The sequence below is a fragment of the Carassius auratus genome, chromosome 23 (genome assembly GCF_003368295.1).
Source record: "Carassius auratus strain Wakin chromosome 23, ASM336829v1, whole genome shotgun sequence".
Taxonomy (NCBI): Eukaryota; Metazoa; Chordata; class Actinopteri; order Cypriniformes; family Cyprinidae; genus Carassius; species Carassius auratus.
Genome location: NC_039265.1, coordinates 16,872,122 through 16,898,598, shown reverse-complemented (window position 1 = coordinate 16,898,598; position 26,477 = coordinate 16,872,122). Strand labels below are relative to the sequence as shown.

The 26,477-nt window shown below is 33.8% G+C and overlaps 1 protein-coding gene across 2 annotated transcripts in view; it reads left to right on the top strand.

Annotated features, from left to right (window-relative positions):
- LOC113041548 (copine-9-like) overlaps positions 1–17,190 on the top strand; it is a 42,591-nt gene extending 25,401 nt beyond the window's left edge. For both annotated transcript variants that reach the window (XM_026200149.1, XM_026200148.1), the window contains 14 exons: positions 822–885; positions 3,200–3,303; positions 4,638–4,742; positions 6,205–6,246; positions 6,444–6,519; positions 7,110–7,163; positions 7,266–7,327; positions 8,988–9,034; positions 9,181–9,362; positions 10,471–10,598; positions 12,431–12,533; positions 12,635–12,692; positions 12,777–12,850; positions 14,137–17,190. In XM_026200149.1, coding sequence (XP_026055934.1) covers positions 822–885; positions 3,200–3,303; positions 4,638–4,742; positions 6,205–6,246; positions 6,444–6,519; positions 7,110–7,163; positions 7,266–7,327; positions 8,988–9,034; positions 9,181–9,362; positions 10,471–10,598; positions 12,431–12,533; positions 12,635–12,692; positions 12,777–12,850; positions 14,137–14,319 — 1,282 coding nt within the window. In that variant the 3' untranslated portion in view covers positions 14,320–17,190. The remainder of the gene's footprint in view (positions 1–821; positions 886–3,199; positions 3,304–4,637; positions 4,743–6,204; positions 6,247–6,443; positions 6,520–7,109; positions 7,164–7,265; positions 7,328–8,987; positions 9,035–9,180; positions 9,363–10,470; positions 10,599–12,430; positions 12,534–12,634; positions 12,693–12,776; positions 12,851–14,136) is intronic.
- Positions 17,191–26,477: the final 9,287 nt, after the last annotated feature.

Sequence of the window (26,477 nt, the reverse complement as noted above, 5' to 3'; positions counted from 1 at the left end):
AACGTCACCCAGCTCTATTTTTCAGGACTTGGTTTTCATAAACCTATCAATTCCTTATAGATATACAAGTAAAAATTTGGAATAATTCATATTTTGTAATGTTTTGCACTTATTCTAACCAAGGCTATATTTATTTGATCAAAAATACAATAAAAGCAATTGCGCTCTAAAATAGTATTACAATGTAAAAGATGTTTTCTATTGTAATATATATATGTATATATATATAAGTTAAAGTAAATATGTCACATTATTAGTGTTTCTAATATATTGTAGATCAAATAAATGCAGCCTTGGTGAGCATATGAGACTTCTTTCATGCAATGCACAATGCAAAATGGTTTGTGAACTTCACTTATTAACTTCCAAAATCAAACTGTGTTTATGTTCCATCACTTGGCTGCTTCCGAATCTCTCTCTTTTCCCTCACGCAGTCTTTCAGTCCTCAGCCTTTAATCTTTTTTCTAGCTAACCCTCGTCACCTTTTCCCCCTCATTCCCCACACTTTCCCTCTTTTCAGGTGAATCATGTTCTTTTCAGAGGTTCGATGTGGGCTATTCAGTGACTGAAGTGGCCCACCATTACCGGCAGTGCAATCGAATTGTTCCGCAGAAAGCTCTTAGCAGCAAAAAGCGCTCGAGCAACTATCTCATTTTGAGTCCAAAAATGGAGTCGTCTTATTTGTCCTGATTTTGAGTGGGCGCGCAGTGCGCTTAGAACTGTGCCAGTCTTTATGAGGGGTTGACTTGAACTCTTGTCTTTAAAAACGTTACCCCACATTTTATTGAAAGTTTAAAAGCATTCATCTATCTTTTCTCAAGGGGTATTCCTGGGAAGAAATGCGGGAGCATTATCTTCACAGCTGAGGAACTCAGCAATTGTCGGGTCAGTACAAAACCATCCTCATGCACACACACTTAGTCTGACTCTACAGTCTTTCATCAAGCTGAATGCCTAAGGCATTGTATTTAAATATCAGTGGTGAAGGTTTTTGTGTGCTTTTTTTGCATTTTTGCTAAGATTAGGCACAGAAAGACAGAAAAAGGAATACATATCTAGATTTACCAGGTTAATCCACCATGGATCTCTCTCTGGAGTCGCTCGAGTGAACGAATGGATCTCATGAAAACTGTCAAGCACATGTGATATTTTATCACGGGGCAAATTTCCATAGCAAAATCAGAATCCAAATGTATAAAATAAATTTTGCTTAAAGTAAAGGAAGCTTGTAGGACTTCAATTCACATCAATGCTAAAATTATATATTTTATTTAAAAGATTAAATATATATTTATGGATTTAAGCATTTGTTGCACTTTAATTTACTCTGTTGATAAAAAAAAAGAAAAACAAACGTTAAATTTTGTTTAAATAAAAGAAGGTTTGTAGGAGCGTTACATTTACTTTGCATTACATTATTTTTTAAGAAAATTAGCACTTTTCCTGCCCAGTTCATTTTACTGTTAAGCAAACAACAAATAAATAAATGATAGATATATTTTATTTTATTGATTAAAGTATTTTTGCACATTAATTTGCTGCTTGTTGATTAAAAAAACAATCTTACATTTTGTTAAATGGAAAGGAAGCTTGTAGTGCATAATTGTTATGATATAATGACATATATTGTTCGATCTTTATTAAAGTATTCATACATCGTGGAAGTACAAATGTTGTAGCACTTTTCTGTATGTTTGTTTAAAATAATGAGAATTATCATTTATGTACAGTTTAAACACTGTACAGATGTTTGGGTTGGGAGGACTTTTCTTGTTTTGAAAACTTTTATTCTGCAAGAATGCATTAAATTTATCAAAAGTGACATTAAAAACATCTACTGTGTAATGTTACAAAATATTTATAGTTAATATAAATGCTGTTTTTTGAACTTTCTGTTAATCAAAGAATCCTGAATATACCTTTTTATGATTTTTCAAAAATATTAAGCAATCAGAACTGGTTTCAGATTTGATAATAGTAAGAAATGTTTCTTGAGGTGCAGATCAGCATATTAAATGTTTCTGAAGAATCACGTGACACTGAAGACTGGAGGAATGAAGCTGACAATAACGCTTTGCATCACATTAATTTATTACATTTTAAAATAAATGTAAGTACAAAACAATTAATCTAAATTGAAATAAATTTTTGATCGAATAAATACAGCCTTGGAGAAACAATACATTTGACTAACCTCAAAACATTTGAACAGTAGTATATCTTTATATATGAAGGTCAATTCAGTTCAATTCAGTTCAAGTTTATTTGTATAAAGCTTTTTATGATGCAATTCGTTACAAAGCAGCTTTACAGAAAATGAAAGTTTCTACATTATATTTAGCTTATGTGGTGACTATCTCAAGTTGATGTCCATATGGCAGAAATGTAAAGTAAATATAAAATTAAATAAAAAATGTGTGTTTCCCTCACACATTTCATCCTTGTAGACTTGAAAATGCAAATGTAGCATTTGGCTGACTATTTTGACCTGTCCGTGTTAATAACTGTTAAACCGTCCATCTCTTTTCAGTCATTCCACTCACAACTTGACAGTTTCAGTGCCCTGGGCCAGTTCATAAAATCACATAAATATCATTTCAGATGACAGAAATTATGTATATATATTCAATTTTGTCCCTCATGTAGCTACAGGAAGTGTTTGGCAGAAAGCCGTGACAGTTCACCTCAAACACAGCTTCAGTTTTCCCAAGAGAGATGGATGCTTTAAAAGGCAGATGAGCTATCTGTCCAGTGTGACACCCAGACCGTAGTTCCTTGAGTGCTCCCTAGACATTCTCTCTCGATCAAGATCCAATTAAATCTGTTGCATGTGTGACTTCCTTCCTGGTCTTGAGGGTCTCCCTAGAGATCTGGTATTCTGAAGAGAACCGCACCAATAAATAGCTAAACACTGGAGACCTCCGCTCAACATTAATATGTATGAACCAATTCTCTTCTTACACAAGTGCATCCTCTCTGTGGAATTGATTTCTTGTCCTAGTATCTTGCCTTGAACTCCTGCTCTGGAGAGATGTTAACTGAGGCCAGCGATTAAAATGCATTGTTGGATGTAATAGTGCCGGTATTGGAGATTCTGTGTCAGGGGTGCATGTGTTTTCTTTGCTTGTTTGTGAACTTTGTTTGTTTTTGGTATGTTCTATTCCCTTCTATCCCGAAATAATCGAATGTTTTATACCAGGACATTGCAACCATGCAGCTCTGTGCTAACAAGTTGGATAAGAAGGATTTCTTCGGGAAGTCTGATCCCTTCCTGGTGTTTTACCGCAGCAATGAAGACGGCACGTGAGTATGAGCGGCTAAAGGAATACATTTACTCAGGCCATTTAAGATATAGATGTGTTTGTTTCTTCTTCGGAAACAGATTTGGAGATATTTTGAAGAGAAAAGCTGCATGTTATAAATGAAATAAATCCATCGTTATGGAATTTTAACTTTAAACTGACACTTCTCGCCAAAATCTGAATCCGTAATTCAAAATAATGCTTCCTCTAGCAAGAAAGGCACATCAAAACCCACCAACATATTTGTTTGGAACTGTTTTGGACTGTTTTACTTGTAAACAGTGCTTGATCTGTGCATGTTTCTCTCATGATTCATACGAGACAACTTTTTTCACATTAGAAATCAGTATTATAAGAGGACGACTCATATTTAGCTGGAAGCAATGGTTTAAAGTTAAAAATGTGTTGATGGATCTGTTTATTTCAAACATGCAGTTTTTCATTTCACAATAATTGATGGACTTGAGTCATGTGAATTACTTTTGGAATGTGATGTTTTTATCACCTGTTTTGACTTTCATTCTCACGGCACCCATTCACTGCAAAGGCTGAGCAAGTGATGTAGTCATACATTTCTCCAAATGTGTTTTGATGAAGAAACAAGCTCATCTACATCATGAAAGGCCTTTCATTTTTAAAAATAAACTATTCCTTTAACAACATGCCCTAACCAGGCATGATGCAACATTCGCTTGTGTCAGGTAACCTAAAGTAATTAATTTTTTATTAAAGTAAAAAAAAAAAAGATCAGCCTAACTACTGCATTAAATCACACCAACAAAAGTCATTTTTAAGGGTGAGATCAGGTACAAAAAGCTTCTTAAATGCACAATTCAAACAAAAAGTATAACTCTATTGTCATTTTTTCACCATCATCGTTACAAAGCTGTATAACTTACTTTCTTATCCAGCTCAAAACATGAAAAGAAATTAAACAACCAGTACAACACTGCTGGTTAAATCTTTTTTTGGCAACTGTCCTGAAAGAAGAAACATGGTATAGTGAGGATTTATTGCTTTATTTTATCATTTTGTGCCTGGTGGGGACATGATATTAGCTAAATGTTTCTAGACCGAACATAAAACCCCATAAAAGTCAAAATGATCCATAAGTGTTGGCTCACTTGACTGATAACAGAGGGTTATGGTAGTGTTGTGAAACCCAAGAGGCTCTTCATGCCCACCATGAGCTGCTCTTGATGATAACCACTTTTATTGATGTTTCGCTGTATTTAATTGGTATTCGTTTTCAAACATATTTCCTCAAAGAAAAGTGTACAGGTGTCATAACAAGCCTTTAAGTAAGATTTCCTTTTTGATTTGGCTCTTTTGTAGGTTCACTATCTGTCACAAAACAGAGGTGATAAAGAATACTTTGAACCCCGTGTGGCAGCCCTTCACCATCCCGGTGCGAGCTCTGTGTAACGGAGACTATGACAGGTGAGTATAACCCTGCTGCATGCCTACTTAATGTTGACATCTTTTTCTTTTTTTTCACTATATTAAATTTCTTAATCAATACTCAGGTCTTGCTGTGAATAATTAATTGACTCATATTTTCCAGGGAAAATACCAGTTGTTAAATATTCACTTGTTTCACTTAATATATATATATACATATTAGTTAGCTTTTCTTGTTCACTTAAAATATGTAAGGGTTAATGCTTAACAAAAATATTAGGGCTGTCAATCAATTAATTAATTATTTTTTTTAAAATAATGTAATTCCTAGTTAATGCATTCAGGTAACCTTTCAGGAAAGAAAACTAAATAATGTGTAATTATTGTTCTCTATACCTAAATACAACTTGATCATAACACATCGGAGTTGCAAATCTGAAAGAATTAGATTTTAAAACTTGATACTTTCTCTACTTTATAGACTTAATCTTTCATAACAGATGTTTCTGCTGCTACCCTGTGCATTAGTCTTCTTGAGGTTTGATTATAATTAAAATTCACAACATGAAGAATGCAAATGACTTCCGTTCTGGGTTTGGTTTATAAACATGTTTTCCATAACAGGGTTATTTTAGTATATCATTATTATATTATTATAGTTTTTATAAGTAGTTTGAATCAGTTTTTTTTTCTGTTTTCATTTTAAATGTAAACATCATTTTAAAAAATTGTATGTATGTGTTTTTGTAATATTTAGTAGTTTTGTTTATATACATATATATATCTATGTAGTTTATATACATTTTTATTTATACGTTTTTAGATTTAGTCATTTAACACATCAAGTTAAACTAAATTAAAATGAAAAATGATGCCTTGGCAACTAGCTGGAATAAAATGTTTTTTTTTTTATACTTTTATACTTTTTGGTTGTTTATTTTATTTCAAGTAATGACATAACCCTGATAAATAAGAAATTACTTTATTTAATAAGAAATGCCATTTGTTGACAAAATTTTTGTTTTTTTACTGAAACATTTTAAATATGCATTGGTGCATAATTTTGACAGTCCTAATACGATGAATATATTATATGCTATATTTATATATAATATATGATATGCTTTAGATTCTTGAGTGCATTCTTAGGGCCAGTACATTTTTATTTATGTCCGTAACATGTACAGTAAATAATCTTTTTGTTAGGAGTCTATGCTTTTTGAGAGCAGGTGATTTTTAGTTGCACCTTTAAAGCATCTCTCAGACCTGTGTAGCGAGCTCTGAGCTGTGGAAACAGGCAGCTGTGTCTCGGCGGCGGTCGGAATGATCCCAGCAGTCAGCTGGAGTGAGACAGCGGCCGGTGCTGGTCTTATTTTGGACTGGCTCTGTGGACTCACCAGGCTGCTGTCACACTCTGACCTTTAGAGAAAATTCAGGCTGTCTGCACTTCATTTTAGATATTGACTTGCTGTGCGGTTTGATTTGTTTGTGATCTCTCCAGAACAGTGAAGGTTGATGTTTATGACTGGGACAGAGATGGCAGGTACGCTGTTCTTCATGGCTTGCTTGTGTTCCCCCTCGTGGGTAGTAAATATTGTGTTTATGAATACATAAATTATCCTGCATAACAAGAATGACTCGAGTCAAATTTTCATTAGCCAAAATGATTTCTTCTCAGCACGCTTGTGCAATGCTCAGTGAATATTCCTCGCTCAAGTAAACGCTTTGATTTTTCTACAGTCATGACTTCATCGGAGAGTTTACGACCAGCTATAGAGAGCTGTCTCGTGGGCAGAGCCAATTCAATGTTTATGAGGTAATTTTGTGCAATTTTGTTTTTATTTTGTGCAAATCAATTTTGAGTTCTGGCAAAAAAATTCTGCTCTTTTAGAGTTATTTTTTCCTGTAATTTAAAAAGAAAGAAAATTAGACTTGCAAATCTTAAAAAGTGAAAAGAGTTGGTTTATTTTTTGCATGTGTTGTTTGTATGTGCATAAATGGTGGGACACAGCTAAATACTGTGTTTTAGAACTTTGTTAAAGTAGTTTTTTACGAATATAAATTTGAATATAAATTAATTCAATGTTGTTTGATTTTCAATTTCATACAACAGATACAGTAAATTGTTGAATTTACAATTTGTTGAAAACCAGTTACTTTTCATGTAATGATAGTTTTTATGTTCAATAACTGTTGATCTAACATAGTTAAATTAATAGATAAATAAATAAAACGTGCTTCTGATGCCTCCAAAAAAGTAAAGGGACAACAACGTGGGCTGTATTCGTGAAGTGTCAAAAATGTTTCATGAATCATAAGAGAAAAAAAAAACAGATTGAGGACACTTCAGTTAAATGTCATATTTCTTTCAGCCTTGCTTGATGGGTGTCTTTTTGTTTCTTTCAGGTTCTGAATCCCAAGAAGAAAGGGAGGAAAAAGAAATATGTCAACTCTGGCACGGTACGTGTGAATGGATTACCTGTCAAGCGCTCTCCTCCTCTGATGCATTTTCATAATGACTTCCATTATCTCTCCTCTCTTTCTCTCTTTCACTCTCTCTAGGTAACGCTTTTGTCCTTCAAAGTCGAATCGGAGCACACATTTGTGGACTTCATTCGAGGCGGGTGAGTGCCCCTTAAAAGTCCCTGGATAAATTAGGCTGGAGAAAGATGCACATTTACTGGTTAGAGAGCAGCTGGAATAGCCGTGCATGGAAACCTTTCATGGAATTGTGATTAGTCAATCTGAATAACTTCAAGACAATACCAATAAACCAGAGTGGATCTTAATGTCATTGAGCCTTTAGGGCAGCTCACTTACCATTTATTTTTCTGGGTATGTGCTTCAAGGCTAAACCCAGTAATGGTCAAATAGTTTAATGGATCATTGTAAAATATTAGGGCTGTTATTATGATGCATTAATTTAAGGTGATAGTTTTTTTTAAATGCAAAGACTGACACAATGCCACTTACATACATTCCATAATTGGAGCAAGGCAAGCATTCAAGCCTTCATGTTTTTGAAAGTATCCAGCAAGAAACTTTGTTCCCCAAGCCATGCTTACTGAGAGCAGACAGTAAATAATGAGTAAGAAACACATACAGTATCTAATCAACTGACAGCCATAATAATAATAATAATAATAATAATAATAATTCAGACTCTGAAATCAAGGCAGTGATTCAGTATATCATACCATATGCTTGCCTTTTAATTGCAGCTGGACCTTGATAAAAAAAAAAAAACATATATTTGTTTAATTTTAATAAAAACAAGTGTTTCTTTTTTAATTGATTGAATGATTTAACATGTCTAGATTAGAAGCATTTTGATAATTTGCTCAGATTATTTAAAATTAAATTTTTTAATTTTGACTATAAAAAATTTGCATATACAGTGTCATCCAAAAGCTCCAAGCTGAAAATCAATTAAATTGAAACCTTGAAATAAACAAAGTGTTAGTACTTTGAACATTTAGCAAAGTAATTACGATGCAAACGAATTCAAAAGAATAGGAGATATATGGACTCTGGACTATTTCTAGGTTACTAATCAAATGTGTGACACTGAGTTTGCAAACTCCTTTGTGCTAAAGGTCAGGTGTCTTGCTACTTTTGAAGTATGAATAATATGTGTTAGGTTTGTTCTTATCGGCTTGGGTGCTACTGTTATTAAAACTAAATGGAGACCAAATAAATGCTAAGATCTTCTGTCAATCAATCAATCAATAATTGTGCAATAAATAAATAATTAAATAAATAAATAAATACATAAACAATTTAACTAGTAGACTTTGTATACACCACTATATAAATTTGATACATTTTTATTTGATACATTTTTATATTTTCTATGTTTATATATTTGAACGTAATTTACTGGCAAAGTTGAATTTTCAGCAGCCATTACTTTAAGCGTTACGTCTTCAGTCATCAGTATCACGTGATCCTTTCAGGATCTTTTGTTCTTTAAAATTCTTTGATGAATAGAATTAGCATTTTTTTTTACAATACTTTTTTTTTTGTAAGATAATAAATGTCTTTACTTTCAATTTTGATACATTTAAAGAAGCTTGGTGAATAAAAAGAAAAAAAAAAGAAAAAAAAAAGAATCTTACTGATGCAAAACATTTGCATCAGTAATATGCATCAGCAAAACATTTGAACCGTTGTATATATATTTACACACCCTCCACATGTAATATAGCATTTCATATTAAGTATCCATATGAACTGCATTAGTTACAAACTTCTGACTGTGATTCTTTTCAATGTTGAAAACAGAACACAGCTCAACTTCACTGTAGCCATAGACTTCACCGCCTCTAATGGTAAGACCATCTTCATTACATAAGCATTTGTGTTTGTGAGGCATGCGATTGTCTCATGTCCGTTTCAGATTTACAGCTCAGCACTGATGTAAGTGACCACGATGTCTTTGCTCTTGTGTCTTGTATTGATTGATTCCTGAACGCAGGAAACCCATCTCAGCCGACCTCGCTCCACTACATGAACCCGTATCAGCTGAACGCATACGCCATGGCCCTTAAAGCCGTGGGGGAGATCGTCCAGGATTATGACAGTGACAAACTCTTCCCTGCCTACGGCTTTGGAGCTAAACTCCCTCCTGATGGCAAGATCTCTCATGCTTTTCCCCTGGTGAGTAACAGCTTGAAAAGAGCCATCATTAACCCTGGAAAACCTGACATATGAAATCATAGTTAGAAAAAAAAAAAAAATATATATATATATATATATAAATAACAATTGAACCGTTTTTGAACCTTTAGACTAAATATAACATATTTAATATAAGATTGTGTAATATTTAATACATCAGGCTTTTATTACTGATGTATATATAGTATGAAATGGGAGACTATAGAGCTCAGAAAGAAGCACCTCAGTCTTATTAAGAGGCCAAAACTGCAAAAATATACAATTTGTTGCGGTTGCTATTATAACAGTATATAAAATAACAGTATAAAAGACTATTTGCATGAAATGCATTTTTGTCAGTCTGTATTTTCCAATAATATGTCTTAGTAAGATGATATTTAAAACCTTTGTCTTATGAACAAAAGCTGCAGTTTTTATTGTGGAGGTGAAATTAATGCATAATGTAATTATGACTGAAAGGTGTGCAAATAATCATTCCTCAAAGACCTGAATTATCATAGTTGATGCTCACATTTCAACATGATAAAAAAAAAAGAAAAAAAATTATGTATGAATAATCAAGCAAACCTAAGTTGCTTTAGCCAAGTAAGTATTCATCTTGAAATATCACTAACAGTATGAAAATTATTCTAACATTCACTTTATAAAAATTACTAAAGATTTCACAGACAAAACACACAACCTGAAGGTGGACGGTTTAAGACTGAGACTAAAAGTACTTGCTAAAAATGTTTAGTAGATTGTGTACAACAGGTTTTTAGCGACGTTTTGATCATGTATACAATAGTCATTAATGGGTTAAAAACACATACAATGACAATGTTAATTTATGAAAAATGTATTGACTTTTTCTTTGCAATCTTTTCTTCTAAAATAGGCAACATTGGACCCTGTTGACTTTAACTATGTAAACAAGAACAGTTAAAATATCTTACTTTGAATTAAGGAAGGTTTGGAAAAAAACATTGTGACAGCATTTTACTTATTATTATCCATTATCAAAGCTAAACTATGCTGTTATGTGTTATATGTGTTATATATGAACTTGTGGAGCTCTTTTGAACACGTGTGTATTGTGACCTCGTAGAACTCCGACTGTGAGAATGCAAACTGCGTCGGCATCGAAGGCGTGCTGGAGGCGTACTATGACTGTCTCCGGAAAGTGCAGCTCTACGGCCCCACCAACTTTGCTCCTGTCATCAACCAGGTGGCACAGTAAGCTAAACAGTTCTCCTGCAATTGACACCAGGTTGAGCTCTCTATCTGTCTCTCACCCCTGCGAGCTGAACTCCTTCCTGTCACTATCCACTTGTTATTCACTCGAAAGCCTGTCCTCTCTCCACACAAATGCACTTTCGCGCACACACGCTCCAAAGACTCCTCCAGAAACCTGCGCTTGACTAACACTTCACTCAGTGAACCTGCTGCTCAGATGCAGTCCAGGTCTGATGTTTACCACGCTGGAAAAAAGAACTTCTTTTAAAGGGACACATCATGGAAAACAGGATTTTTCAGGGTTTTTGTGTGATACTATGAAGGCAGCACTCGCAACACAATCCTCTCGCTCAGCGATTATTATTTACTGAAGCTGAGCTGCAAAAATGGGTCATTTATAAATTAGTATGGTTGTGATGTGAAGCCACGAGCACAATAACATTAAAAATTAAAATATCACAGCATGAATGAGAGTTTGAACTATTTCAAATATGAAGAGTGTCACGAGTACAGAAGCAAAAATAACCAGGTTAATTTTAAGGCTCAGATACTGGTACGAAATGGTTGTGTGAAAATTAAAGATATAGAACAGAAAGACATTTAGGACAAATGTCTGTGATATAGAATATTTAAAATAATTCTGATTAAAATTGGAATTGTATTGATTTATTTATTTTTAAAATATCTACTTAAGTAGGGATGAAAAATTGACAATGGAAAAAAAATATTGTAGTTAAACACACTTTTGGAACTATGTTTTTTTTTTATAATTTTGGAAACAATTTAATTTTAAGCATTATTTTTACAGTATAGATGAAATATTATATAAAATATTGGTTGATCCAACAACCACAATTCATTATTGTTAATACTAATAATAATTCATTGCATTAAAAATACAGAATATTATTTATTAACTAATTTATTTAAATTGTCAATGTTTCCTTAATTTTTTCTGTTACTCTATTATAATTTTTTTAATTGAACAGAATTAATTTAAATGTTATCAACAATGTAATTTCAAAGTAATTATTTCTGTGTTACACAGAAATGTGATTATATAACCAGGCCCAGTATTTTAATTAATCATGAAAATAAACCAGAAAACATGGATAGTTAGTATGCTTTACATTTGATACAGAACAAGAATGTTCTAAAAAAAAAGATCTCTGATCTGCTTCAAATATCACATATATCATGAGCCGCTCATCACACAACATGACACAATATCTAAACCTCGTACACACATGTGAAGAGGCTTTTAATTGGCCTTGTCAGTTTCAGGCCTTTTTTCAAATCCAGCTAAATCTCTCAATCTGAAGCAAATCAAACTCCCAGAAGTGCAGAGGTGCTTTAAGAGGCAGATATTGATCGGCTGCTGCTGCCGTGGTCAGCTTTTCAGAGTTGGTGTGAGTCTCCACTTCTTACGTGCCGGGACTGAGACAATATCTGGAGGTGGTTATTAGGGTCGATGAACTGGATGGAGCAGACAGATTTAATAAGGAAAGTTCAAGAAAAGGCTTAGATAAAATAATGAGGATTATTTCTAGCCACATGCTGTAACACAAATCCAGAATCTCCAAATTATTAGCAGTGCTTTTTAAATCATATAGTTACCAGAGCCTTATTAATTTTTTTTTCTTGTGACCCCCAAGTCATTTCTATGGCATACGAATATTTGTTTTAACCCGTTAGAAATCACCCATAATTCCATAGCAACTGCTTTGAAATGGACTAATTTTAGTGCAACTATGTAGCATTATTTTCAGTTTCTGAAAAGCATGTTCTTGTTTTGCTTGGATATAGAGGCGTTTAACTCTGTAAACCCTCAGGTGTGCGTCCGAGGTGACAGATGGCTCTCAATACTTCGTGCTGCTGATCATCACAGACGGTGTCATTTCCGACATGGTACAGACTAGAGAAGCCGTGGTCACCGTGAGTCATTTTTGCTTGTAGACTTTCCCAATGATCTGTAAATACAAGAATCTTTTTAGCAGGGCATTGGTCACATACTGCTGCCCCTTCCCTGTTTCCAGGCGGCGTCTCTGCCCATGTCCATCATTATTGTAGGAGTCGGCCCTGCTGAATTTGATGGTGAGATTGTGGCACTGCAAACACAGATGCTCTCAAAATAAAAATCTAATATGTGATGTAACTGTTCTCGTGTTAATGTAACAGCAATGGAAGAGCTGGATGGAGATGAGGTCAGGGTGTCCTCCAGGGGACGTGTTGCTGAGAGAGACATTGTCCAGGTACATAATGTTATCCATCTTTATGTGGTACTTCTGGTCTTTTTATTTCTGAAAAAAAGAAGGATTTTCCCCTTTTATTTAATGTTATATAATATTTAGAATTTTACCACTTGCTTGATTTTTTTTTACTTTTTAAAACTTAAACTCTAATATTTTCAAGCTTTAAAACTTGCAAAGTACAACATTCAGGGCAAAAAGTCAAACAATAACAATTTTATAGTTTTGAAAACTATTAGTTATGTAAGTTATTGTTTAAAAAAAAACAATAGGATTTGTAAATATTTATAATTGATAATATAATTTTAAATCATTATTTAAATTATATAACTTGTCATTTTTAATATGATTTTCCACTTACATTAAAATTTTTAAATAAAACCAAAATGTTTTTTTTTTTTTTTTTCAGTACTGAACATTCTGAACCAAGAAATTTAGGAGTTATGCCTGTGAAATAGAATATTTAACAAAAATAATTTAGATTAAATTTAGAATTGTATTCATTTATTTGTTTATTTATACAAAAGCTACTAAAGTAGGAAAGAAAAATGTACAATGGTTTTTTGTTTTTGGAAGAAACTGTTAGTAGATGTAAAAATTAATTGCAAAGAAAAGAGAAGTAACATACTGAATAAATGAGAATCTTTTTGCCCAGACTAAATCGTACATAATTTATGTATTAAAATTAGTTTTTTTTTTAAATAAATAATTAGTAAGTAGTTTTGATATATTATATCATTTTTATGTTATTTTTTAATTTTATTATGTGTATATATATATATATATATATATATATATATATATATATATATATATATATATATATATATATTATATATATATATATATATATATATATATATAATTTTGCATATTTTTGGTGAAATTTTGGTAAGTTTGAATACTGTAGTAGTAGTAGTAGAAGTAGTAGTAGTAAAAATAGTAATAATTTTTCCTTTTTTATACCCTGAATAAATTTAATAATCAATTGAGCTCTTTTGATTTTACATTGTTTTTATAATATTTAACTACGTAATTAAAGTAAGAGGTTTTACTGTAAGTTAAAAACTTTGGTATCCCATGACTTTTTTAAAGCTTTACAGGCACAAATGTATTTTTTATGTGAATACTATTAGTCATTTTACATTACTGTTTTCCCACATATTTTTATTCTATTCTATTCTATTCTATTCTATTCTATTCTATCTTCTTTTTTTATCACTTATCTTTAATTGTTTAGTGCTATTAAAAAGCAATTTTTAATAAGATTCATCTTTGTATTTCTCTAGTTTGTGCCGTTCCGAGACTACATCGACCGATCCGGGAACCAGGTGCTCAGCATGGCCCGTCTGGCCAAGGATGTCCTGGCCGAGATACCCGACCAGCTGCTGTCGTTCATGAAGAGCAGAGGCATTGAACCCAGACCAGCCCTCTCCCCATCTCCTACACCACAGATAAACGTCCACCTCTGATCCTAGAGCGGTGTTTTATCCACAGCTATATGTTCACGTCTGAAACCCCCGGGTCCATCACCGGGGACGCACATTTTTACTTTCTACATCGGTTAGCAGTAGCACATAATGTAGTTACAATAATAATCAACTGAAATCAGGAATATGTTAATGTAAGTGTCTGGTGTAATACTTTATAATCAGCCAGCAATCAATCAAAAATACAACAGTTTTTGCTTGCCTTGGAATGAAAGATGTGGAAGTAAAGAGAGGGTGAAATTACTGACAAGAAATGTCTGGGTCATATTTTCTAAAACAATCTGCAGACTAGAAAAAACAATGAAATATGCATATAATTTTACATGAAATGCAATACATAAAATAAAATAAATGAATTCCATTTCAGTTAATGGAAATGTATTGCTTTAAGACATTATTTTCTCATTCGCAAATTCTAAAATCTCTCATTACTTAAAATTAGAACATTTATTAATGCATTGTAAGTAGCCTAGGAGAAATGAAAGAAAAGTAAATTATCAGACTTATCAGTACTCTGGTATTTTATAACTGTTAAACGTTACAAAACTAACTATTGTATCACATAGAATTATTTAATTTTATAATAATTGAATATTTAAAATAAATTATAATTTATATGACACAATTTTTATATACTTATATATGTTTAAATGCTGAAGAAAATCCCCATTTATGCCCTGATTAAGTTTAATGATAATTATTTTTATTTTGTTATATTGGTTTAATTCAATATTTACAGTAGTTGGAACACAAATATGGTACAGTTTAGTATTCTGTGACCTTTTAAAGCTTTAGAGACACTTTAGACTGCCTTTATTATATCATATTTAGTTCTTTCTCCTTTATTTTGTGTTGGAATAACGTCTGGACATTTCTGATTCTGAAATGTCCCCAGGAACATGAGACCGTGTGTTCTTACACCCGGCAGAGACAGACGCAGGCTGTGCTGTACGCTGTTAGACCCAACCACGCATGCACAGGTCACCTTTAACATCATCATCTTTAGATTTCACGTAGTTTCTTAGGCCAAGATATTTTTTCATTTTCTCACTGGCTGAATTAGTTGCGCTGGCACCCTCTTGAGTATGTAAATATTTTCTAATCTGTGCCCGATTTTGAAAGGAGCTAATAAATAGCTGCTTGTGGCAGAAAAACAGATGCCTGAGCGGGAACACCGACGCACCCGGAGTCTTCCGCACACCTCGAGTGGATGCAGTTAATTACTTGCAGAAACAGAGGTGCCAATCAGTGCAATTCAACCAGAGAGAGGAAGACTGAGGGAAGAAATATCCAGGGTGTAATCAGCAGAGGTTAATGGATACAGGAAGTAGGCAGGTGCATGGCGTGAAAGATAAATCAGGTGATCAGCAGAACGACAGGAAAAGAGGGGGATTTTACAGGTGAATCTTACACAGAAACGTCTGGGTCATATTTTACCCCCAAAATAAAAAAATATTACCATTAAGATGTCATGCAGTGTGACATTTTTATAACAAAATTTCTCCCTATCACATTCTCATAACTGTAAACTCTCAATACTGTAAAATGTCTAGACTCAATTATTATTATTTTTTTAAAGTCAGCATAAATGCAATACATTGAATGCAAACATTATATACACATAAAATTGCACTTTAAAAATATACTTTATAATTTAAATTAGCACTATACTGTATATTGATAACTTATTGGTTAATGTTGCATATATATAGTTTTTTTGTTTTGCATTTCGATTGTCTTTGGTTTTTGCTAATGCTCATCTAAATTTTATATTTAAAAACACTAATGTAAACAATAATCTGTCTGTTATGTCCTCAGCAAATATCAAAATAAATATACTTTTTTTATACTGTACATTATAGTTGTTTACAATGTTGCGATGCCTAAATTCACTTGTAGCATTTAAAATATTTTTCTTTTTTTAAGTGCTTTATTTTTTGTTTTTAGACAAAATAAAGAATTTTAATATCGGTATCGGTTTGATTTATCGGTTATCGGCCATACACTCTTAAAAATAAAAGTTATTTATTGGCATCAGTGGTTCCACCAAGAACCTTTACCAGCCATGGAAGCTTTTCATTCCACAAAAGGTTATTAAGAGTGAAAAAAAGGTTCTTTAGGTTATAAAAATGTTCTGTTCTGTTCACTGAAAGGTTCTCTGGGGAACCAAAACTGGTTCATCTATGGCATCGCTGTGAAAACCCCCTTTTGGAACCTTTATTTTTAAGAGTGTAACAATAAAATGATTACATTTTATTAGTAAAAATACAGTAGTAGTCAGCATTTGTGCATAAAATGCACAAATTTTATGCACAAATGCCTCCCCCCTTTTTTGAATTTGGGATGACACATGACCTGGACATTTCTTGACATTCACCCTTTCGTGCACTGCCATGTTGCAAATTTTGTTCCAAAAATGACTGTAGTCTCAATGAATGTTTGCCGAGATTGGAGCATTCATTATTTTTTCCATTCTTTAATTTCGCTGTACATAATGAATAGTGCAATAACATTTGACGTGCATTATTGCATCTCACTACAATTTATGGGTGTATTTCCGTCACAACCCTTGTTGCTGAGATCAAATATTGCTCAGATACTTTCATGTTGAATACCGTTTTCTCCATATTTACCTATACAGTAATCTATCGGAAATGTTCTAACTGTTGCAGAACCGTAGATTTGAATGCTATTTGTTTCATAGTAAAGACAGCTATAGTAAACAGCTGCTTGTGCCAAAGTGCTACAATGTAAAACATTCCTGCCAATGCTGTGTATCAAATTGTGAGGCAAAGATGTTCCTTTTATATCTCCTTGTCGTGTTTTTAATAAAGCATGAACGTCTAGTGCTGACTTCTGAAGAGTTTGTCATGCTTATTCACAGGATGAATGTGAGGTGTTTATTCACAGGATGAATGTGAGGTGTGCGTTTGTGAATCTTGTCAATCCCCGTTCATTGCAATTGCATGGAAAAGAAGAACAAGGACATTCTTCAGAACTTCTTTTGTTTTCCCCACAAGAAATAACACAATGCACGTTTGGAAAGACTTGAGGGTGAGTAAATCATGATCATGAATTGTAATCAATTCTGTATCTGAACCACATATTTTTTTATGGGCTGATTGTTTAACACACAGGGAACACACATCCTGATAAAAAATGTATAGCCTGAATGCACTGTAAATCGCTTTGGATAAAAACGTGTGCTAAATGCATAAATGTAAATGTAGAATAGTCACCAAACATAGTATTATAGAAGAGCAACTGAATAGCTATTTAAGTCAAAATGTTAGATTCTATTTACCATGTATTCATGTTTTGTAATTCTAATGTAGGCTCCTGACTGGCATCTGGTGGTGAATATATAACTGTTTATTCCCTCCAGTTGCGTGTGTGTAGGAAGGGGTGGATGTGTCACAGTTTGCAGAGGTAAAAGTTGAGAAGAGGTTGTACAAGTTGTACTTTGTGAATATGACAAAGCATTTTACTAAAGCTTAAACAGCCTTAAAAAAAAACACCAAAGCACATTATAGTTTACATTTGTTTATTTAGCATTGCACTGCATTCCCAAACTACATTATATGGTAGGTTGAGAGTGAACTGTATTGCAAACCATGCATTAGTCAGCTCATCTTGCTATGGGGACGAGTCTCAGTGGTGATCAGTGTGAAGTGTTGATTGTGTGTGACGCTCAAGGGTCTCTTGACATCCGCTGGAGATCTCTTCAGAACTTACCGTCTGTCCTCATGTTGGCTTGCAGTTACGAACATTTGAGATGAGGGAACTTTTGCCATCATTTACTCACCTTCATGTGGCTACAAAGCAATGGAACACAGAAGGGGATTTTTATAAGAATCTCCACAATGTCAAGCTCCAAAATGATTGTTTTCCTCATTTTCAAAAATGTGGTGGCATATAGGTTTCTCCACTCTTAAAAATAAAGGTTCGAAGTTCGACAAAAAAAAAAAAAATTCTCCAAAGAAACAGTGAACACATATTTAAATAATTTTTTTCTTAATGTTAAGAATTCAAAGAACCTTTTTCCACTATAAAGAACCTTCTGTGCAATGAAGAAGGAACCACTGATACCAATAAAGAACCTTTATTTTTAAAAGTGCACTTCATCGATGGTTTGATGAAGAACTTTTAACATCCATTGAATCTTTTCATTTCACAAAAAGTTCTTTATAGTGGAAAATGTTTGTTGGATTATTAAAATGTTCACTGAAAGGGGTCTTCTATGGCATCTCCATGAAAACCCCCATTTAAAACCTTTATTGTTATTATGGTTCCATGAAGAAACTTTCCATTGCACAAAAGATTCTTAATAATGGAGATTTAGATTATTAAAATGCTTTCACACTATAAAAAAATAATGATTCATTTAAGAATGGTTTACGGAAAGGTTCTTTGGGAAACAATAAATGGTTCTTCTGCTCCTTTTTAAGAGTGTATCTTATGATTCCTCCCTGTTTTAAAGCCACAGCTATTGAACTTTTGTTTTCAACATCTCGGGAACGATCTGCCTGGCAACACGTTGGCCGTTCTCAGTTCATTTCATCAAAGCTTTCCCCTGCAGACAGATACCGCGTGTGTGTTTTATGTAGGTACTATTCTGGCTCTCCTCTCTTTCCCATGGGTCTTCTCAGATGATTCAAGTCCTCCAGCGCTTCTCCCACATGGATCTCGATGAGTGAACATCTCTGGAAGGCTAAGTTTACCCTCACACCTCTCCACACACGCTTCTCCAGCACCTATACAATATTCTCACCAATCCTCCTCAGAGAGACAGAGGTGTGTAGATGCAGTACTGTAAGAGAACATTTTGTTCGATCACTGTCCTCTAGTGGTAACAGAAGACATCTTCAAAGTGCAAGTTCTTATTAGCAGTGTGCATGCTAAGGCATGTTTGTACTGGAGGTTAAGGCTTCTTCAACCCCATATTTAGTTATACTTAGGGGACAGATTTCCTCAGAAGTGACCTTATTTTAACACAACCTCTTTTGGGGAATGTTTGGAGATATTATTCCATTTGAAAAAACGCCTGTAAATCACGTTTTAGGGGGGTTTTAGTTCTATAAATGCATTTTCTTTGGGCGAATATGTGTGGTTTGTGGTAACTATGATTAAATAAGCATTTAGTTCAAGTTAAGCTCACTTTCTCTTTCTAAAGGAAAGGCAAGCCCATTCAAAGAGGCCGCTGTATCTGTACAACTGACTGTTACTATCTCAACGCTCTTACTTCCATTTCCTTCAGATTAGATAAGTGTAAGTGGAGCTGTTAGGTAACGATAATAACTGAAAAACTTGCAGCGGATTGATCGACCACAGCAGAGGATGTTTAGGAGACCGTGAAGAGGCAGATCCTCAGCGATGAAAGTGTTTACAAGGGAAAGACTCTTTACTGCTTCTCATTAGAGCTGAGATCTTTGTGGTGCTGTCGAGGAACATCTTGCGCAACCCGGTGCAAAACCACAAAAAAAGTTCCACAGGGGTCTGAATCAGCATCCAGTGCTGCAATAAAAAGGCAATTAAAATCCATGTGTTAGGAGAGTTTAGTCTGCAAATCAATTACACTGAATAACTCGATCTGGATCTTTCTGTTGTTTTCCTCTGAGGCGCAGTAAAAGTTCCCCCGTTTTAATTAAAACCATTTCAAGTTTTCTCATTATCTGACACAGATTTTTACTGGAGGATTCCTCCACCCAAACATGTCGATTCTGTCATCATTTACTCACCCTCATGTGTTTGCAAACCTGTATGCATTTCTGTCTTCTGCAGAACACAAAAGAAGTTGTTTTGAAGAACATTGCGATCTGATGGACAGAAAACATATCCTCTGTTATGATCCACAGAAAAGTAAGTCGTAAATCATCCAGTTTTGGATTGACACGAGGGTGTTCAGTGATGACAGATTTTTCAGTTTTGTGTGAAAGATCTCTTTGCACTTCAACCACACCCAGCAAATCTTATGCCAGCAATACTGAACACACCAAATGATTGACAGGCAGAGAATCTCTAAGGATCTGTCCGGCAATTATTAGTATTATTACTAAAAAAAAAACTAAAAAACTTGTGTTTAGTGTTGTAAAGATGTTAAAAGTACATCTACAGTAGGCTACATATAAAGTATACAGCCTTAAATGTATGCATTATATTCAAAAAGAACATTGTTATGAATTCACAAATCATCTGGATTGTGAAAAGTTGCCTCTATTTGTTAATGGAGTAAATCTTTATTAATGTTTATTTATTTATTATTATTTAAAAAATGTTCTTAGTTGTTTATATATTACATATATATCATATGGACACATGATAGGCAGGGTTCTTTTTAGTAGCATTGAGATCATTTCTAGTCATTCATATTTTGAAATAGTTAATTTTCATTTTAATTAAAATTTTAATAATTTCATTTTAGTACATCAAAATAAATGAAAAATGAAAAATGTTGCCTAGCTGAAATAAAAGTAAGAGTGTGTGTGTGTATATATATATATATATATATATATATATATATATATATATATATATATATATATATATATATATTTTTTTTTTTATATATAATTTTTTTTATTTTAATTACAGTTTATTTTATTTCAAGTAACAAAAATAGTTTTAGGATTTTAGTTCTGCTATAACAACCCTGATTATACGAAAGTAAATTAAGTAAGTCCACATTTCATTTCATGCTAAATGTTAAGTTCAAATCTAGGTGCTCAATTAACCTTATGTGACAATCTACAACTCCCAAACTATGTAAAATATATCTATATTATTTTCAACTCTATTTTCACTTTGCCTTAGTGGTGCATTACAGTGTTGAATTACAAAACTTCCATTATATCCTTTCCTTTTAAATCAAAAAGCTTTCCTTCTGGTTTTGTACTGTATGTCATTATGTGCCTAAAATACCATCAAAATGTAAACTGGCAGTCAAATCTTGTTTCACTGGATGAGGCCTCTCATGTATGTCACAACCACCATTTGGATTTACATTTTAAGGTTTATATTTTCAAAGCAGCAGGTAAAAGCTCAGCAATTTCTAACCCTTTTCTGTTATTGTTGTGTTTTCTTTCCTCCTTATACTGCAGCTTTGGGCTTTTTGACCTTCAGAACTCCATTCAAATCTTTCTTTTTTCTTCCTGCTCAAAGATAAGGATGGATGATGGGAGGAAAAATGAATGAAAGCACAATATTATAGAGCTCTCGCCGGGAGAGCAGCACGTGAGCGCAACAGAAGTGACGTCCCAGGACAGGAGGGTACCAGAGTTTACTCGTAAATGCAAATTCTTGTTAAACAACCCCTCGTTACACTGGAGGCGCCTGTGCTTCTGAGAAATATTCTCTCCTGGGCCTGAAGGAGGTGGAGGGGTGGCTGTAGAAGATATATGGTGTCGTTTACCAATCCTGATCAAACTAGTTGTTTTCCATCTTAACCTGTTTCCCATTACCAGCAACAACTGGCTGGCTTTGTGAAAAACAGCTTGTCTTAGAGGGTGTAGACAATGTAAGCAGTGAAGAACTGGGATATTCATAACATTTGCAGTGAGCTCACACTAAACACAAACACTTGGCTTGTCATGTGTCTTGTGCATTCATGGAAAATAAGCGGTTTGTGGATTTTAGGTTTCATTAGCATACGTAACATCTCCAGTCAGATTGATTACGCATGCCGTGGACTGATGGCTTTCAGGTGTTTATGTATTCTTCACTTTATTTATTTGCGCTGGAAAAGTAACAGCGGGACAGCATCATTCAGGCCCGTGACGCTTCGCCTGCTTTAACGAGGGAGCGGAAAGAAATAAGGCAAACATGTGTTTAAAATGGAACGTTTTAAAGAGCCTCAAACAAAAACTGTTTTGTCAGAATGCGGTAGTAGGTCAGACGTGAGCTTAGCTCAGGGAAACTGGGCAAATATCAACAGTGGCTCTGAGGGAGACGGACGTGTGTACTTAGAGCTTCTGGTGAAGTGCGCTCTCTGTTAGTGGAAAACAATGATAGATTTGGCTGCGTGTTTCCACTTACCTCATCTCCGCTGGTTTCATGTAACAATGCGTATAAAGTAATTTTTTTTAAAAGTTGCAAACAAAGAAGCCTCAGAATTGTCTCCAAACTTTGTAGTGTTAGTGTCGTTGCTATAAATTGCTTATGTTTTCTGGGACAGTGGGATCAGTCCTCAGCACACCTTTCTATCTCTCACAACAAACTATTTTTATCTTATTACCTCCTTTAAATTCAAAGGATTTGTGATTCATGCATTACTGCATTGGTTTTGTGGCTGGTATCAAAGGGATAGTCAACCTTAAAAATGATGTTTTTGTTATTATATAATCACCAGTTATTTGCTGTGTATATATTCTCATTACGTGACTTGCATTCAAAGTACCCCATTAAATAAGATTGCAACACACATTACAATGCAGTATTAAAATTTTTACAAATAAAATGTAATTTTAAAGGCTACTACAGTATATAGATATATACTGAAAACAACAATTTGTTTGTTTGTTTATTAGTCTATCTATCTATATTTGCCATTCAAAAACTTGGGTAAGTGTTCCAAAAACAAAACCTTAATGACTTACCCAAGTTTTTACCCAAACTAAAGCAAAGTAACTTTGGAACTACGGGTCAACTAGCAGTCATTAGAATATTATTAGACTGTCTGCTTATTATCTTCTAACAATTTATTTTGATGGGTCCACAACATACAACATACTGACTACGAGAATCTTTGCAAGTGTATGTCAACTTATTCTATTAACCCTTAACACTTACCTAACAGCTTACTCTGAGAGATGGTGAACACGTAGTTGCAAATGAATGAAAATAAGTTGAGAATAGTTGCAAAGTTAAATGACCGAAGTGGACTATCCAAATAAAGTGTAACCAAAAACATTTATAAACCAGACATAGAGATACTAGAGTAATGGCTGCTGAAAATTCAGATTTTTTAATATTTTACAATAGCAAACAGTTATAATAATATTTCACCATATTACTGTTTTTACTGTATTTCTGCTTCAATCCATGTAGTCTTGGTGAGCATAAGAAACAGTATAGATCTTACTGACCTCTATACTTTTAAAGTGTGTTTATTTATTTATATATTTATTTGTTTAGCAATTTAGCTTATTTTCATAAAGCAAAGGTTTCTTGAAATGATTTCTGAATGTTAATGCTGTCTGGTGTTATGACTGATATATGAATTAGAGATACTTATAATATTTCAATTCCTTAACATTAATGAAGTATATAACATAACCTGATAATGAACAAGACATTTACAGCAATTTTAATGTAGGTTAATTATGAACAAACGTGGATTAACAAATGCATTCATAAATGAACAATAGCATTTATACAAATAACATTAACCTAGATTAATACATGTTGTACAAATTGCTGTTCGTTGTTAGTTCGTGATACCTCATGCATTATGCAGTGTCTATTTAGAGATATTTTTTTTCTAGACTTTTTTATTATCAAGATCATATTTATGCAGATGTTTTTACTTAAAGCAATTCTAAACCATACTGTCATTATTAGGCAGTACTTATATCAGTACTGATATTTGATTGAGTCAACAATGTATGAGTCAACAAGGTGGACAAACATGAACAGATATATTGTAAATGCAGTTTACTATAGGGGGGGAAAAGGCAATTTAGTGCTACAGTAAGTAATAAGTGTACAGCCTACAGCCCAAGAGAATTGCACTGAAATTGAGAGTTGCACTAGTTCCATATAATTTACATAATTGCACTTGATGTGCTTTGTAAGTGTTCAGCCGAGGCTGCAGAGAAGGCAGATGGATGCTTTCATTTCTACTCTCTCAGCCTTCTGACACTGTGAGTGAATATACATTGATCGGCTAGTGCATACAGTCCTGGAATTATGCATCTAATTTTACAAAATTGTCTTTTTTATCAGAATTCACAGCTATGTTTACATGCAGAAATTTTTAGCAGCCGGGGTGAACAGGTAAAGGCTTGCTATCTCTGCTAAAAATTGAAAGATATCCTAACATGAAAAAAATTACCCCATCACCTTTAATCAGCTTCATAGGGTTTGAGCTTTGCACCCAGCATGAGCAACAACAAGGTGATATTATTAAGTGTTGAACAACAGGATGTCTGGAAGTGAATATTAAAACAATTCTAGCTTCCCCCCGTGTCATTAGCATGCTGCTTTAACAGCAGGTCGTTTCTCTGGTTCAGCCTCGCTGTGGGCCTTGGCTTTCATTGAGGGTGTTCCCATCAGCCCGCTGTCTTCTCAAGCCCTGCTGAAGCTCAGCGTCTTACAGGCCCTTATTATGTTTCACAGGATCTGAAGTGATAAAGATGTTAGGACGTGTGCTATTCCTAATAAAATGTTTGTGTTTGCAGACTTAAAAGTGAGCTACGTTGAAAAGGTGAATATTTTTTTTACATTGAATTTTGATTAATCTTCCACTGGCGTTGATTCAGAAGACATCGAGAATAATTCTTTAGTTCTTTTATGACACGTTTTTGCATGTTTTGGAGTTTGACAGTTTGGCACCATCTATTTTATTGTTATCTGGAAAAGAGCCGCCTGGACAATCTGCAAAATATCAGAAAAGTCAGACAATGTTTGAGTGACATGAGCAAGTTTTTTGTGTATTAAAATGCCTTATTAAAAAGCTTTACATGGAAAAAAAATATATACTTTTCTTTCTCAGTACAGTTTTTTTAAAGTTATCCAAATATCTAAACGTCCTTAAATGAAGATACATTTACTTGAGATGGAAAATAAAGAGAGAGAAACTTAACGAAGGTTTATGCTTGAAACAAGAACAGGTATCTGGCAGTGAGGTATGACTTGCTAAACTTGTTTTCTTCCTTTGATTTACTATATGTTGATTTTCCAGATCCAATTGTTCTTGTTTTATTTATAGACTCGATTTTCATACAGGTGCATCTCAATAAATTAGAATATCATGGAAATGTTCTTTTAAGTAATTCAACTCAAACTGTGTAACTCATTTATTAAATAAATTGAATGCACACAGACTGAAGTAGTTTAAGTCTTTGGTTCTTTTAATTGTGATGATTTTGGCTCACATTAAACAAAAACCCACCAATTCCCTCAATACATTAGAATATGGTGACATGCCAATCAACTCAAAACACCTGCAAAGGTGAACCTTCAAAATTTGAGTGAACTTCACAAGGAATGTACTGAGGCTGGGCTCAAGGCATCAAGATCCACCACACACAGACGTGTCAAGGAATTTGGCTACAGTTGTCATTATTCCTCTTGTTAAGCCACTCCTGAACCACAGACAACATCAGAGGAGTCTTACCTGGGCTAAGAAGAAGAAGAACTGGCCTGTTGCCCATTGATCCAAAGTCCTCTTTTCAGATGAGAGCAAGTTTTGTAGTTTGTAAGTTGTAAGTTTCCACAGTCTGTGATGATGTCATCTGCTGGTGTTGGTCTATTGTGTTTTTTGAAAACTAAAGTCACTGCACCAATTTACCAAGAAATTTTGGAGCACTTTATGCTTCCTTTTGGTGACCAGCTTTTTGAAGATGCTGATTTCATTTTCCAGCAGGATTTGGCACCTGCCCACACTGCCTAACTCTCCAAAAGTTGGTAAAATGACCATGGTGTTAGTGTGCTTGACTGGCCAGCAAACTCACCAGACCTGAACCCCAGAGAGAATCTATGGGGTATATTGTCAAGAGGAAAATGAGAAACAAGAGACCAAAAAATGCAAATGAGCTGAAGGCCACTGTCAAAGAAACCTGGGCTTCCATACCACCTCAGCAGTTCCACAAACTGATCACCTCCATGCCACGCTGAACTGAGGCAGTAATTAAAGCAAAAGGAAACCCTACCAAGTATTTAGTACATGTACAGTAAATTAATATACTTTCCAGAAGGTTTTTTTTATTATTTTTTTTATTGGTCTTATGAAGTATTCTAATTTGTTGAGATAATTTAAATGTGAGCCAAAATCATCACAATTAAAAGAACCAAAGACTTAAACTACTTCAGTCTGTGTGCACTGAACTTATTTAATAGACGAGTTTCAAAATTTGAGTTGAAATACTGAAATGAACTTTTCCTTGAAATTCTAATTTATTGAGATGCACCTGTACAGTATTAGA